The sequence below is a fragment of the Orycteropus afer genome, unplaced genomic scaffold (assembly GCF_000298275.1).
Source record: "Orycteropus afer afer isolate SDZICR_OR568_19922 unplaced genomic scaffold, OryAfe1.0 scaffold00039, whole genome shotgun sequence".
Classification (NCBI taxonomy): domain Eukaryota; kingdom Metazoa; phylum Chordata; class Mammalia; order Tubulidentata; family Orycteropodidae; genus Orycteropus; species Orycteropus afer.
The window spans coordinates 9484238-9499096 of record NW_006921626.1 but is presented as its reverse complement, the minus strand read 5'-3'; the positions used below and the strand labels follow the sequence as shown (position 1 = coordinate 9499096).

General features: G+C 37.8%; 1 protein-coding gene across 1 annotated transcript in view; it reads left to right on the top strand.

Moving 5' to 3' along the window:
• Positions 1 to 14859, top strand: part of TP53BP2 (tumor protein p53 binding protein 2) — a 94097-nt gene that overhangs the window by 41876 nt on the left and 37362 nt on the right. The window contains exons 2-3 of the mRNA XM_007936958.2: positions 5711 to 5824; positions 10787 to 10869. Coding sequence (XP_007935149.2) covers positions 5711 to 5824; positions 10787 to 10869 — 197 coding nt within the window. The remainder of the gene's footprint in view (positions 1 to 5710; positions 5825 to 10786; positions 10870 to 14859) is intronic.

Here is a 14859-nt window from a genome sequence, read left to right as displayed (position 1 = left end):
GCCAGACCGCAGCTCTGTATGTCTCCTTTTTTTGGTATCTTCATGCAAATTTTTCTGGTAGTTGGGGTTAGTCCATTTCTTTATCTTTCCCTTCAAGGTTCAGGGGTCCAAGATTATCTTCTGTGTCTGTGTTAATTGGTTTCCCTTTTCTTTGTTGAAGAGGGTCTGTGCAGTCTTTCTGCCTAGTCCCCATCTTGCCAGAACTCTTGTTTTTGGTTTTGATGAGTTTGTTGATGATATGCATTGGTGATTTTCTTTTGGGGTCTTTCCTGTTTGGGGTTCGTTGGACTTTCTGAATGGATACATTCTCATCTTTTACCATTTCAGGGAAATTCTCCTCCAACAAATCTTGGACAATTTTCTCAGTGGTTTTATTTTTCTCTTCCTGTTCTGGAATTCCAGTGACTCGTAGACGTGTTATTTCTTTTGATGGTATCCCACATGATCCTTAGGCTTTCTTCATTTTGTTTTGATCTTTTTTCTGATTGATCCCTTTCCAAAGAAGTATTCACGTATTTGTCTTCCATCTCATTAATTCTGTGTTTCATTGCATCAATTCTACTATCTGTTTCTGACAATTTAGTATTAATTTTCTGGATTTCTATCTGTAGATTTTAAATCCTTCCTAATTTTCATTTATTTTGACATTTTGTTCTTGTATTTGCTTTCAAAATTCTCCTAGGAATTTGTCTGTGTTTTCCATGGTCTGTCTCTAAATCCTTTGAAGATAACTAAATATAATTCCTTTGAATTCCTTATCAGGGATTTCCAATGCTGTTTGTTCCTCAGGGTTATATTCTGGGTCTGTATCCTGCTCCCTTGTTTCTACCACTTTATCTTGCTTCTTTGTGTGGACTGTGATGGTCTGTTGTCTCTGAGACATTGTGACATTGTTGTATTTAGATCTCTGTTAACTGTTTGTGAAGAGCAGCTAAGGGTGAGTCAGGCTGTTCTTAGTGGTGGTTTATCATAGGTCCATTGTTTTAGAAGGAGACGGTGACTCTTATTGCTAAGTGAAGATTTCCAGTCATCCGTGAGACTGGGATGTCTTTGCGGTTCCTAGTATACGGAGCTTGTTCTTAAGTTCCTGGAATCTGTGAGAATGCTGTTGCTTTAAATACTCAAAATGGTCAAGCTGCTTGTAAACATTCAAAATGGCTACACCCTCCAGACAGACAAAGTCCACAGCTCAGCCTGCCTTTCTCTTTGTTGCTTTGTCTTTTATTCCCCAGCCACCAGAGCAGTCCTCTGTGCAGTCGCTGCCTAGCAGGGCTGATTTTTAGGTTAATTCTTAGGTCCTGTCACCACTCGGCAATATCCAAGCTGTCTGTGCCATCAGGATCACTGCCAGACCGTAGCTCTGTATGTCTCCTTTTTTGGTGTTTTCATGCAAATTCTTCTGCTAGTTGGGGTTTAGTCCACTTCTATATCCTTTCCTTCAAGACTCAGGGGTCCAGGATTATGTTCTGTATCTGTGTTAATTGGTTCCCCCTTTTCTTTGTTGAAGAAGGTCTGTGCAGTCTTTCTGCCTATTCCGCCATCTTACCGGAAATCCCTCCATTTGGAAATTCTTAACTACAGTATTTATTCCCACTTTTTGCTTTGTGGTTGTCCTTATTTTCCAATTTATGTCTCTAGTTTCCTGTTTACAGTGTTATAAGTTTATTTTATGTTGTATACTTCATCTTTGTTGGATACTGGGTTGTGTTATCATATATTTAATAATAGGTTGTTGCCTGCTGTTGTTGGATCTGTGTCCAAAGGACTCCCTTTAGCCTCTGTTATAAATTTGGTCTGCTTTTCACAGATTCTCTTAAGTTCTGTCTATCTGACAGTGTCTTAATATCACCATTTTATTTGAGGGACAGTTTTGTTGCATATATAGTTCTTGGTTGATAGTTTTTTTTCTTTCCAGGTTTTATATATGTCATCCAGTTGCTTTCTCATCTGCATGGTTTCTGCTGAGGAATTAGAGGTTGGTCTTTTTGGTTGCCCTTTGTACTTTATAGATAACTTTTTGTTTTTCTAAGTTGCTTCAGGATTGCTTCTTTGTCTTTGATTTGGGAAAGTTTAATTATGATATGTCTTGGGTGATTTCCTTTTGGCAATCTGTCCTGTTTGGTCTTTATTGTACTTTTGTAAATGTTGTCTTCTCATCTTTCATCATATTGGGAAAGTTTTCTTCCAATAAATCATCAGCAATTTTCGATTTGTCTCTTCCTGTTCTGGAATTCAAATCATATGTAAGTTATTCCTCTTGATGATTACCCACATAAATCTTAGGCTTTCTTCATTTTTTCTTTTGTCCTTTTCTCTGATTGTTCCCTTATAAAGTATTAATGAGAGATTTGTCTTTACTTTTGCTAATTCTCTCCCATTGATTCAGTTATACTCCTTTGCCCTTACAATGTGTTAGCTATTTCTGGAATATTAGTATTAATTTTTTCTGGATTTCTATTTGATATTTTTGTATGGTTTCTAAGTTTTGTGAATTTGTTTTTGTATGGTTTTCCTAAATTCTTTCAGAGCTTTGTCTGAGTTTTCCTTGATTTATCTCTCAGTCTGTTGAAGGCATCTAAATATAATACTTTTGAGTTCCTGTCCAGTAGTTCCAATGCCACTTCTTCCTCAGAGAAATTTTCTTGCTCTGTGTTCTGGCCCTTTGTTTGTGCTACTTTATCTTCCTTCTTTATGTGAACTGTGATTGTCAGTTGTCTCTGAAACATTGAGATGTCATTTTATTGTATTTAATTGGTGATTGTATTTTGGTGTGATATGCCCAGTTTTTTTTTTTTTTTTTTTGCCTCATTTTGTTTTACTATATCCAAGCAAGTGGGCTGGTGTGCTACTGTGTTCACTAGTTTCGCAGCACTTTGGCCTTCATCACCTGTCTCCTGGTGAGTATGCTACAGGATGAGAATGTGTACAGAAATCTCTTTTGGCTGTTCATGTAGAGCAGTTGAGGGCAGGTTGAGCTGGTATTGGCTACCATCTGTTCTTAATCAGTTGGTGTAGAAGAGGTGGTAACCCTCACTCAGTGGGTGGGAGGGATTGCAGAAGGTGCAGATATAGTTGCATCTTTTGGCACAGTTGCTGCCTCCCTCCTTTCTGTTTTACAACCAGCTGTGTGGGTGCCCATGTTGGCCTCGGCAAGGAGAACTGACTTTCAGGTTGCTGGCCTGATTGTAAAATTGCTTGCAAGTATTCAAAGTGGCTGTGCCACAGGCCAGCTGACGTTTCACGGGTTTGTTTGTCTTTTTGTTCACTGTTTTCATTTAGTTTCTTCTGCTAATCATTATCTAATCCTCTTATCCTTCCCTTTGAAGCTCAGGGTTTTAAAATTATCATTCAGTTGATTTCTCATTTCTTTGTTGTAGAGTGTCTGGGTAGCTTATCTGACTGTTCTGCCACCTTGCTGGAAGTCCCTGCATATTTGCATTTTAATGACCTTTTCATATTTAGAACTTTTTAGAGACTTACTCAAATCTGCTTGTTAATTTTGTTGTTATATATCACTCTGTCCATTTTCATTTCTATTTTCTATTTACAGAATTCTTTATCTTCCTCTTCATGAACTGATGCATTTCTTTGAGAACCTTTGAACTGTCTATTTTAGCTTGTCTAAGCCAAAGTCTGACCTTTTGTTATCACACTACCTTTAGGACTTATCTTAGTTATCTGGTGCTGCTATAATAAAACTACTACAAGGGGTGGCTTTAAAGGACAGGCACCTATTGTCTCACAGTTCGGGAGGCTAGAAGTGAATATCACAGCATGAGCTCTAGCAGATGGTCCATCTTTTTCAGTAGCCCCAGGACTTCCTTGCTGTCCCTTGGTGTCTGTCTTTTGCCTGAATGTGTCTGTTTTCCTTTCCTTTTCTTATAAGACACCTCTTAGAAGTGATTAAGGCTCTCCCTACTCTGTTATGACTTCATTAATATAACAAAAAGAATCCTTATTTCCAAGGTTGTATTTTACAGGTACAGGGGCAAGAACTTAAAACATATTTTTTGGTTGGGGGGGGGGGCACAATTCAATCTATAACAGGACTCTAGCTCCTAGAGTTTATAAGCAAACCTCCCCACCCCTGCCACCCCAGGGCAGTCCATCTGGGGGTTACTTCTTTTCCTTTGAATTCTCTGGAAACTGGGTATTTCTCCTCATTCATTTGAGTAGAGCTATGCATGTTTTCTTTTGGAAGAGGGTCTACTTAGAATATCCTTTGGAGACTGCCTATTCAGCTGTGAGTGTTTCCTTTTTTGGAGGTTTTAATTAGAATTTCTGTAGTTCATAGAAGAGGGTTATCTGTATCAACTCAATATTCTCTGTTACAGGAAGTAGTACCAGAACTGCCCTTTCTTTGTTGTAGCCAAGCAGATTAATTTCAGAGTTAGTTCACAGAATTGGCTGCTGAATGCCTGGCTGTCCTATTCTCTGCTCACATTGTTTATTTAAGTAACTCAGAGTATCTTTGATTCTTGGTAAGTGTATTGAACTTTTTTAGGGTATTTTCACATTCTTACATTTAAAATTATACTAACATTCCTGAAGTTCTTTGATTCTACCAATTGCGTCCTCAAGCAGTATGTTTGGTTTTTGTGTCCTGATCCTTTGACATTAGAAGAGGAGAGAGCTCGAGATATATTATTTTTCCTGAACTCCTACTTTATTAATCAGAGTCTTTAGTTATGCCCTTTTGTTTTTGTCTATGGAAAAGTTCTGACAACTGGCAGTCTTGCTGGCAGAGGCCAAATAACTTATATTTTTGCTGTAATAATTAGCCTTTTGTTTGGAAATAGATGGCTGATTTTTTAATATAGTTTGTTTTTGAAATTGTAATTTCAAAGTAGCCTAATAGGAAGCAAAGAAGCACAATTTCGGCACAGGGGTTAAGTGCTTAACTGCTGAGAGGTTGGTGATTCAACCCCATCAGCTACTTCACGGGAGAAAAGACCTGACTATCTACTCCTGTAGAGATTACAGCCCAAGAAACTCCGTGGGGCAGTTCTGTTCTTCTCTGTAGGGTTGCTATGAGTTAGAGTCAAGTGGATGGCGCACAACATAGGAAATAAGAGTAGGATATGTAGAAAGTTGTTTTTTGTTTTTTTCTTTTTGTATTTAGAGAACATTAGGGTTAGAATGGACTTCAGAAACTGATCTGATTGTTTTAGATTACAGAAACTTTTGGAACTCAAAAGAAGTTAAATGGTATGCTTTGTTGTTGTGTTGTTATGTGCTGTCGAGTTGGACCTGACTCATAGCGACCCCTCCATGGATTTCCGAGGCAGTATCACCACAGAAGTAGATTACCCAACCTTCCTTCCAAGGAGTGGCTGGTGGGTTTGAACTGTCAGCCTTCTGGTTAGCAGTCAAGTGCCTTAGGCACTATGCTACCAGAGCTCCTTAATGGTATGCTTATAACTATATAACTAGTAAGGGACCCACTGGATTAGACTTGAACTCTTCACTGCTGGCCAGGTCCATTATTCTTTCCAGTATTTTTCCTCTGATTTGATACTGATTTTTTTGTATGGAAAACTTGGGATAACTTTGTTTTCTGTGAGTTCTTTTAATGGAAAAAAAAAAAAAAATTCTCAGCTACTAAGCACTTCCTATATTTATACTGAATAATTTGCATGAAGTGTAAATGTTAAATGATAAGCTTATCTTTCATCTGTTAAATAATGTGATTTCAATTCATTTCTTCTAGAACGTCCAGTTGCTGATAATGAACGAATGTTTGATGTTCTGCAACGGTTTGGAAGTCAGAGAAATGAAGTTCGTTTCTTCCTTCGACATGAACACCCCCCTAACAGAGACATTGGTATTGAGTATTTTATGAATCATAACAAATATTTGATCTTTTATTTTGTGCAGTAAAGTAATTGGGGGAGAGATGGCACTTGAACAGGAGGAATGTGATTTAAGGGGTGAGTGAAAGGTAAGGAAGGAGAAATAGTGAGGACAGACCTGGCCATCAGAGGAGAGAGAAGGGTAACAGGTTTGTTTTGCTGTGTTTGATGATGGAAGAGGTGTAATAGGCTTTTTTTCTTTTAAATAATGTGGATAGGAGAAGGAGTCAGTAGAGTGGAAGGCTGAAAATACAGGAAAGAGAGGGAATAATTGATAGGGCAGGGCCCCTGAGAAGGTGCTCTGACTGCCCTGATTTACACATGCTCTTAGTACATGCAGGTAAATTTGTGCATTTTGTGGGACCCAGTTGAGGGATTTCTCATCTGAAGCTGTGTTTTCTCTGAAAACAAAACACCAAACCCACCGCCACTGAGTCAATTCCAACTCATAGTGACCCTATAGGACAGAGTAGAATTGCCCATAGGATTTCTAAGGCTGTGTAAAAAATCTTTTTCCTGCAGAGCAGCTGGTGAGTTCAAACTGCTGACCTTTTGGTTAGCGGTTGAGTGCTTTGACCACTGTTCCACCAGAGCTCCTTTGTTTTCTCTTAGGCAGAAGGCAAAGTCATCTGAAAGTGACAGTGGGGGTTGGGGGCTGGAAGTTTGAGGTGTTGCAGAGAACAGGAGTGAGTGTTTTGTAGGGACACCAAATTGCTGGCAACTTTGAAGGCCACGTTAGATTAGTGACCAGGAAACCGTGTGTAATTTTTCCTGTAGCAGTTCTCTGGGTCTAGGTAGGGTGGTAAGTGGAGAAGCAAATAGTTGGATTGATCCAAGGTTGGGGATTTTCCAGACAAATACAGTAGAAGGTCAGTGGGACAGGGGAGAGGAGATACTGGTAAGATAGAGGTTGAAGGAGGGGGCAGCAGGAAAAGTAGACAGGGTTAAGAGACTGGAAGTCTCAGATAAAGAACAGATACAGTGAGAGGAAATGACCAATAATAAGAGGAAATTGTGGTCAAAAAGTAGAATGTTTGAATTTAAGATTTCAGAGGTCTAAGACTTCTGGGTGATAGATTCCCCTTGGTTGTGAAGTGAGCCTAAGATAGAGATGAGGAAGCTATAGAACTGAGAGGCTAGCTGTTGCTTGGGTTATTCAACATGAAAGGTAAGGTCATCCAGAATAAAGGTAGCAGTTGGAGGTGGAGAGGACAAAGGAGTCAGACAGTCACATCTTCAGTGACCGAGGGTGTGAGCAAAAACATAGATGACAATAAGGAGCGGGTAGAAGGTAATGAATTCCTAAGGGTGGAGAACTAGTGAGCTGGAAGCAATGCTTGACACTGAGGAGGCCACAGCCATCTCTGTACTCTGAAAGTTTTGTAGAATGTGAGAGAACAAGCAGCTTTAAATGTGAGAATCTGTGGGAAGCTCTGTCCTCACTGGAAAGCCATGGGTTGAAACAGGATTGCTGTGCATTTCAGATAATGTTGGAAATACTAAAATGGGAAATTGAGGGTAATTTGTGATTTCAGTATATAATTCTTGGGAGTAAGAAGGTAGATACTATGTTAATTTTTAGTGTAAAAATCTCAATTTTGTTACTAAAATTGCTTTAATACAATATGATAGCAGACAATTAAACATTACTGAATTCAAAGTGTGGTGGTGGTGTTGTTAGGTGCCGTTGAGTCAGACCCAATTCATAGCGACCCCTCCTTGGGTTTCTGATGTAGAATCACTATGGAAATAGATTGCCCACCCTTCCTTCCGAGGAGTGGCTGGTGGGTAGGGCCCTAGAATTGACTTAGTCTGGCATCTTTTACTCTGCAGATGAGAAATGCTGATGCTTAGGGGTTAAATGACTTGTCAGAGGCCACACACACCTAAAGACAGAGCCAGGAGTGGAAATTGAATCACCTGGCCCAGGCTGGCTTCCATGACTTTCAGTGTCACTGGTGTCTGTAATTTAAATGTATTTCTTTTTCTAAGCCTTTAAATTGGCATTTACATTTTATGTTTATGTTGTTCTTTATTTATATGACTGCATGAATCTTCTGATAAGGGAGTTGAATTTTACCTGTTCATCTATCAGATCAAATACCTGCTTGTATAGTACTGGGTAAATTATTAAATAGCTTCTCAATAGTGCAGTGTGCAGTTTCAGTGTGTCTGTAATGTGAGAATTTAATCTGAGGATAAAGGAACCGTTTTCACATTGTAGCAAAGCACCAGTGCCACACAGTGTTTAAATTGGGATAAAACAGCAAAGCTTTTCAGTGTCCTACAATTAGTGTTAATTTAACCTTTCTAGTCTAGGCTTCTGGGAGCTCTGGTAGCATAGTGCCTAAGGCAGTTGAGTGCTAACCAGAAGGCTGCCGGTTCAAACCCACCAGCCACTCCTCAGAAGGAAGGTTGGGCAATCTACTTCCATAGTGATACGGCCTTGGAAACCCAAGGAGTCGTTGCTGTGAGTCGGATCTGACTTGACAGCACATAACAACAACAACAACAACAGTCTAGGCTTCTAGATTAAAGATTGGGAATTGTTGCCATATTCTTTTATTTGATATATCTCAGACCTGTGACCCAGGATATACATGGAGTGGTTTTTAAAGCTCTTGTTTTTTACTCTATTTATGTAACTGAACATATGAAGGAGGAACTAGTTAAGTGTTCTCCTTTTGAACCAGTAAGGAAAGCAATTATTCTTAAATTATAGGAGTTTTTTTTTTTCCCTTGCAGAAATACTGTGACATTACTTGAGCTGTTGGCTGGAAGATTGAATAATATTTTAAAAATAAAGCTAACACACTAGGGTTAGGTTAAGAGTGATATCCTACTCTGAGGAGGGACATATTTATTTACTTACTGACATGGAAATATGTACTAATCTTTAAAGCAGGTCCAGTAGACATTTGATTCAAAAGAATCTTTAAAGTGACTTTGGAGGTAATTTAATAAATTTTCTAATTTTAGGTAAGTACAGGTATAAGCTTAATGTATTTTTAATAGTTTCTATTGATAGTGTTTATTTCTTACATAGGTAATCCCCAGGTTATAAATGAGTTCCATTACTAAATCTGCCTTTCAGTTGAATTGGTACATAAGTCAGAACAGTTATATAAGGTTTATGTATAACGTCACTTAGATATTTATCTTTAGTATAGTGTACCTTTCTATGCATAAGAAACACTTGTAGAATACACTCAAACATCTTTAACATAATAATATAGTAGTATAATAAGAAGAATGTTTTGATGTGTGTCAAAAAGTAGTGCTTGCTTGTTATTATGAGCTATTGTATGTACCTCAAACTTTTAATGTAATTAACTTTATGGGATTGGTTAGTAACTAGACTTTATGTAAGTCAGACTTTCATAATCCAGCCTGTAATGTATTAGTTAGGAGCTCTGGTAGCATAGTGCCTAAGGCACTTGACTGCTAACTAGATGGCTGGCAGTTCAAACCCACCAGCCACTGCTCAGAAGGAACGTTGAGCAATCTACTTCCATAGTGATACTGCCTCAGAAATCCAAGGAAGGGTCACTATGAGTCGGGTCTGACGGCACATAACAACAACAACAACAGTGTATTAGTTGGAGACTATTTTCCTTTTATGATGCATTAATTGGCACTGAGACCCATGTATTTTGGCCTAAAATACTTTTAGCCAGAAAACAAAACAAAAAAAACCACCAAACCCAGAATACACAGTGTTTTGTGTTTAAAATTTTTCTAAACTAAGAAAATGGAAATTTTTACTTAAATATATGGGGAAGTACTTTGTTGAACTTACTAGTTACCACAAAACCAGATATCCAAAATAGCACTTTTTTCTATTTTCAATTGCTTCCTTCCCCACTAAGTTACAAACATTGTTAATGAGCACAAGGATGGATTGATTTAATTTTGACTTTTTTTTTTTTCAGTATTTTTTGAGAATTATACATAGCAAAACATATACCAATTCAGCAGTTTGTACATGTACAATTCAGTAACATTACATTCTTCAAGTTGTGCACCATATTCACCCTCCTTTTCCGAGTTGTTCCTCCCCTATTATTATTTTCTTATTTCCTTCTATTACGCCATTCCTGGTTCACACCTGAGTAGTTAAGTAAAGAACTAGAATAGGAGCAACTTCAAGTAAGTGGTGTGAGTTATGCATTGTTTTAGTTATCTAGGCTGTTATAACAGAAAAACCACAAATGGGTGATTTTAACACACAGAAATTTCTTTCTCACAGTTTAGGAAACTAACCCAAAAAACTCCCACTGCTGTGGAATCGATTCTGATTCATAGCTACTCTTTAGGGGCAGAGTAGAACTTTCCCATTGGGTTACCAAGCCTGTAAATCTTTACAGAAGCAGACTGCCTCATCTTTGTCCTGCAGAGTGCCTGCTGGGTTTGAACCACCTTCCTTTTGGTTAGCAGCTGAGCACTTTAACCACTATATCACCAGAACTCCTTTAAGAGGCTAGAAGTCCAAATTTAGAGGGCCAACTCTTAGCAGAAGATTGTCTTTCTCTGTCCCCTCTTGAGAAAGGCCCTTGACTGGAACTTCTTCTGGGCATTCTTCATGTGGCTTGGCGTCTCTGTTCCCCCATTTCTGTTAGGCCTCATTAACATAACACTCATTAATCAGAAGTACATTTATTTCATTAATTTGCCCTCTGTTAGTATCTGAATCGTGCAACTTCCTTATTGAAAAGTTGGCCTATGATATTTATTAGTGTATTCAGTATTCCGAGTTGATTTTCTAAAACGGGCTGAATTATGAAACCTTAATTTTACTGCTGTTAGAAAATATGTTGCTATAAGTATAATTTCAATTTAAAGTATCAAATAGTAGTAACAGCAGAACTCAGAAATGAACTCATATATACTATCAACTGTAGTATTAATGCACACTTTAAAAATTTTTTGCTTAGGGACTGGATCAAGATCTCAGGATCCAAGTTTAAAAAGAAACGGTGTAAAAGTTCCTGGTGAACACAGAAGAAAGGAGAATGGCGTAAGTGATTGCTTTTACCCGTGCTATATATCTCACGATGCAGCTCCCTTTTGGACCTTCAGGTCTCATTTATCATTAATTTGTTATTTAGTGTGTTAACCCAACCCCAAAACAAACGCACTGTCATTGAGCCATGTCAACTCTGACTCATAGAGATACCCGTTGGGTTTCCAAGGTGATAAATTTTTACTGAAGCAGATTGCCTCATCTTCCTTCTGCAAAGTGGCTGGTGGGTTTAAACCACCAGCCTTCTTGTTAGCAGTCAAATGCCTTAGGCAGAGCGCCACCAAAGCTCCTTACTTGTGTCATACCAAAAACCAAACACACTGCTGTCAAGTTGGTCCCAACTCATAGCTACCCCTCCTTGGGTTTCCAAGGTGGTATCACTATTGGAAGTAAATTGGCCAACCTTCCTTCCAAGGAGTGGCTGGTGGGTTTGAACCTCCAGCCTTCTGGTTAGCAGTCAAATGCCTTAGGCACTATGCCACCAGAGCTCTTATTTATGTCATAGAAACCCTTTAATTAATGACTTTAATTTTGCCTACATGGCTGGCTATTACAAGATGTTATATGCTGAATGTACCACAAAGTCGGAACAAAATAAATGTTAAGCAAGTTTGACTCAATGGCAGTGGGTTTGGTTTGGTTTTGGAAGCTTGAGAAAGTATTAATTTTTTGTGCGATTTGTTTTTTGCTCTATCTTTTAAAACAGAGAAACATACATAGTAATGCTATAAGTGCTACTGTATATGAATTTCAGCAAGTATTTTTGTATACCTTGTAGACATTTTCTTTTAAGAACTCAGAATTTTTAATACTGCTAGGGCATAGCTAAATTACCATCTCCAGTCTAAGTGAGTTTATGTTAGAATCCAGATCATCTAAAAAAATCCATTTGTTCCTACTTAGCCTTTCTCAGTTTTTTCCTTTTTCCTATTCTTTGATCATTTGGTTATCTCACAGTGATGAAAGGAATAATTATATAAGATGATATAAATGGTGTGTTAGACTGGTTTCTTTAGAGAAACAAAACCAGTAATGCTTATATATAGAGAGAAAGATAAATTTATCTTAGGAAAATGGCTCACACACTTAGAAAAGCTGGCAAGTCCAGAGTTCCTGGATCAAACATCAAGCTGGAGGCTTTTTCCAACTCACGCAGCTGCAGGGGCTGATGAGCCCAAGGTTGGCAGGCAGTATACTGGCTGTTGACTCCAATGAATGACGAATCCAAGATCTCCAGGCCAAATGGTGGATTGTTCGCTCACGGACAGTTGTAGGCAGCACAACAGAATCCCGATCCACAGAAGAGTGTCTCGTTTCCCAGGATGTCTATTAATATACTGGAAGCAGGCCACATCCCTAGGGAAACTCCCTTTCAATGGATTGGCTGCTCAAAACATAAACATCTGATCCCATCATGGGAATAACCACATCACAACTGCTTAAACCACACAGAATTGTGGTCCAGCCAAGATGACACACAGCTCCAACTATCACAAATAGTCTTAGCATTAACAAGATTTGATTGAGTTTTATCTAGTGTACTCTTTCCTCCCCCACTGGGGGTTAGTTTTTGGAAAAAAACAACAACCAAGAAAAAAAACTTTATTGATAGATAGCCTAAGGCACTTCACTGCTAACCAGAAGGTTGGTGGTTCAAACCCACCAGCCACTCCTCGGAAGGAAGGTTGGGCAATCTACTTGCGTAGTGATACCACCTTGGAAACCCAAGGAGGGGGATCACTATGAGTCGGGACTGACTTGGTGGTGGTGCGTTGCGTTTTGTTGTATCATAGACTGTACATATTTAAAGTATATCATTTTATAAGTTTTGACATATATGTCTTTGAAACCTTCACTATAACTAAGATACAGAAAATAGTAACTATTATCCCCAAAAGTTTTCTCATATCCCTTTTTAATCTCTCTTTATTTATCCTTAAAGAACTACTAATGCAATTATAGATTAGTTGTATTTTTTAGAATTTTAGATATTCATTTTGTGTATTTTTTTTTTTTTTTAAATTTCACTCAGCATAATTATTTTAAGGTTCATCCATGTTGTTGTTGGTTATATCAGTTGTTAATTCCTTATTATTGCTGAGTAGTAGTAGGTCGTTACCAGTTTCTGGGTGTTCCATTATCAAGCTGCTATGAATGGTTAGCATAGTGCCTAAGGCACTTGACTGCTAACCAGAAGGCTGGCGGTTCAAACCCACCAGCCACTCCTCGGAACGAAGGTTGGGCAATCCTACTTCCGTAGTGATACTGCCTCGGAAACCCAAGGAGGGGTCGCTATGAGTCGGGGCCGACTCCACGGCAAATAACAACAACAACAATGAATGGTTAGGTACAAATCTTTATATGAACATAAGTTCTCATTTTTCTCGGTAAATACTTAGGAGTGGAATGGCTGGATCTTAACCTTTTTAAGAAGTGCCAAACTGTTTTCCACGATTCTCACCAGACAGCTCCAGTTCCTCCATATCCTTGTCAACATTTCATATGGCCAGTCTTTTTAATTTTAGCCATTCTGATAGTTGTGTAATGGCATTTTTTGTGGCTTTAATTTGTATTTCTGTAATGACACTCATATTGGGAATCTTTTCATGTGTTTGTCATCTCTATATCTTTAGTGACATATTCAAGTATTTTGCTTAGTTTTTTAAAAATAGGATTTTTTAAATGATTTTATATTTTGGATCGAAGTCTTTTATTAGATGTATGATTTGCAAATATTTCTCGCAGTTTGTCTTTTATTTATTTTTTTTTTTAGCAATGTCTTTTTTGTAGAGTAAAAGTTCTTAGTTTTGATGACATGCAGTTGATGAACTTTTTTCTTTTATGGATTGTGCTCTTAGTGCTGTATCCAAGTAATTTTTTTCCTAATTTTAGGTCACAGAGATTTTGTTTCTTTGTCTTCTTTTGGAAGTTTTGTAGCTTCAGGATTTACATTTAAGTCTATGATCCATTTGAATTAATATTTGCATGTAGTATGAGGGTCAAAATTCCTTTTTTTGGCGTATGGATAACCAATTTTATAAGCAGTATTTATTGAAAAGACTGTTCTTTCATCACTTAATTGCCTTTGCACCTTTGTGTGAAATAAATTGGCCATATATGTTTGGGTCTATTTTTAGACTTTTGTTTTTATCTGTATTAACTTCAGTACCACACTGTCTTGATTATTACAGCTTCACAAGTCTTGAAGCTGGCATAAGATCTCCATTTCATTCTTTTTTCAAACTTGTTTGGCTATTCTAGATCCTTTGCATTTCCATGTGAATTTTAGAATCAGTCTGCCATTTTTACAAAAGCACTTGCAGGGATTTTCATTGGGATTGCATTGAGTAGAGATCTATTTGAAAACAATTGACATCTTGCCTATAGTGCTTTTCAAATTATGAACACAGTATATATTAATTTATTCATGTCTGCTTTCTCTCAATAGTGTTTTTTAGTTTTCAGTGTTCAGGTCTTGCACATCTTTTGTAGGAGTTATGCCTAAAGAAAAGCTAGGGGCAAATTTAGGGTCCCTAATATATGGCATAATAGACTGTCAAGCATAACCCAAAATGTACAGACAGCATAAACTAGATGAATGGGACCTTCTAAAAATTAAATTTTTGTGTGCTTCCAAAGACTTCTCCAAAAGAGTAAAAAGAGAACCTACAGATGGGGAAAAAAATATTTAGCAATTACGTATCTGACAAGGGACTTATCTCCAGGATTTATAGAAAACTCCAACACCTCAAGAACAAAAAGACAAATAATCCAATTAAAAAATGGGCAGAAACAAACATATGAAGAAATGCTCACAATCATTAGCTATCAGAGAGATGCAAAATCGAAATAACAATGAGATACCATCTTGCTCCAGCACTAGTAGCAAAGTTCAACAAGACAGAAAATAACAAATACTGGTGAGGATGTGGAGAGATTGGGACTCTTATATACTGCTGGTGGGACTGTAAAATGGTACAACCA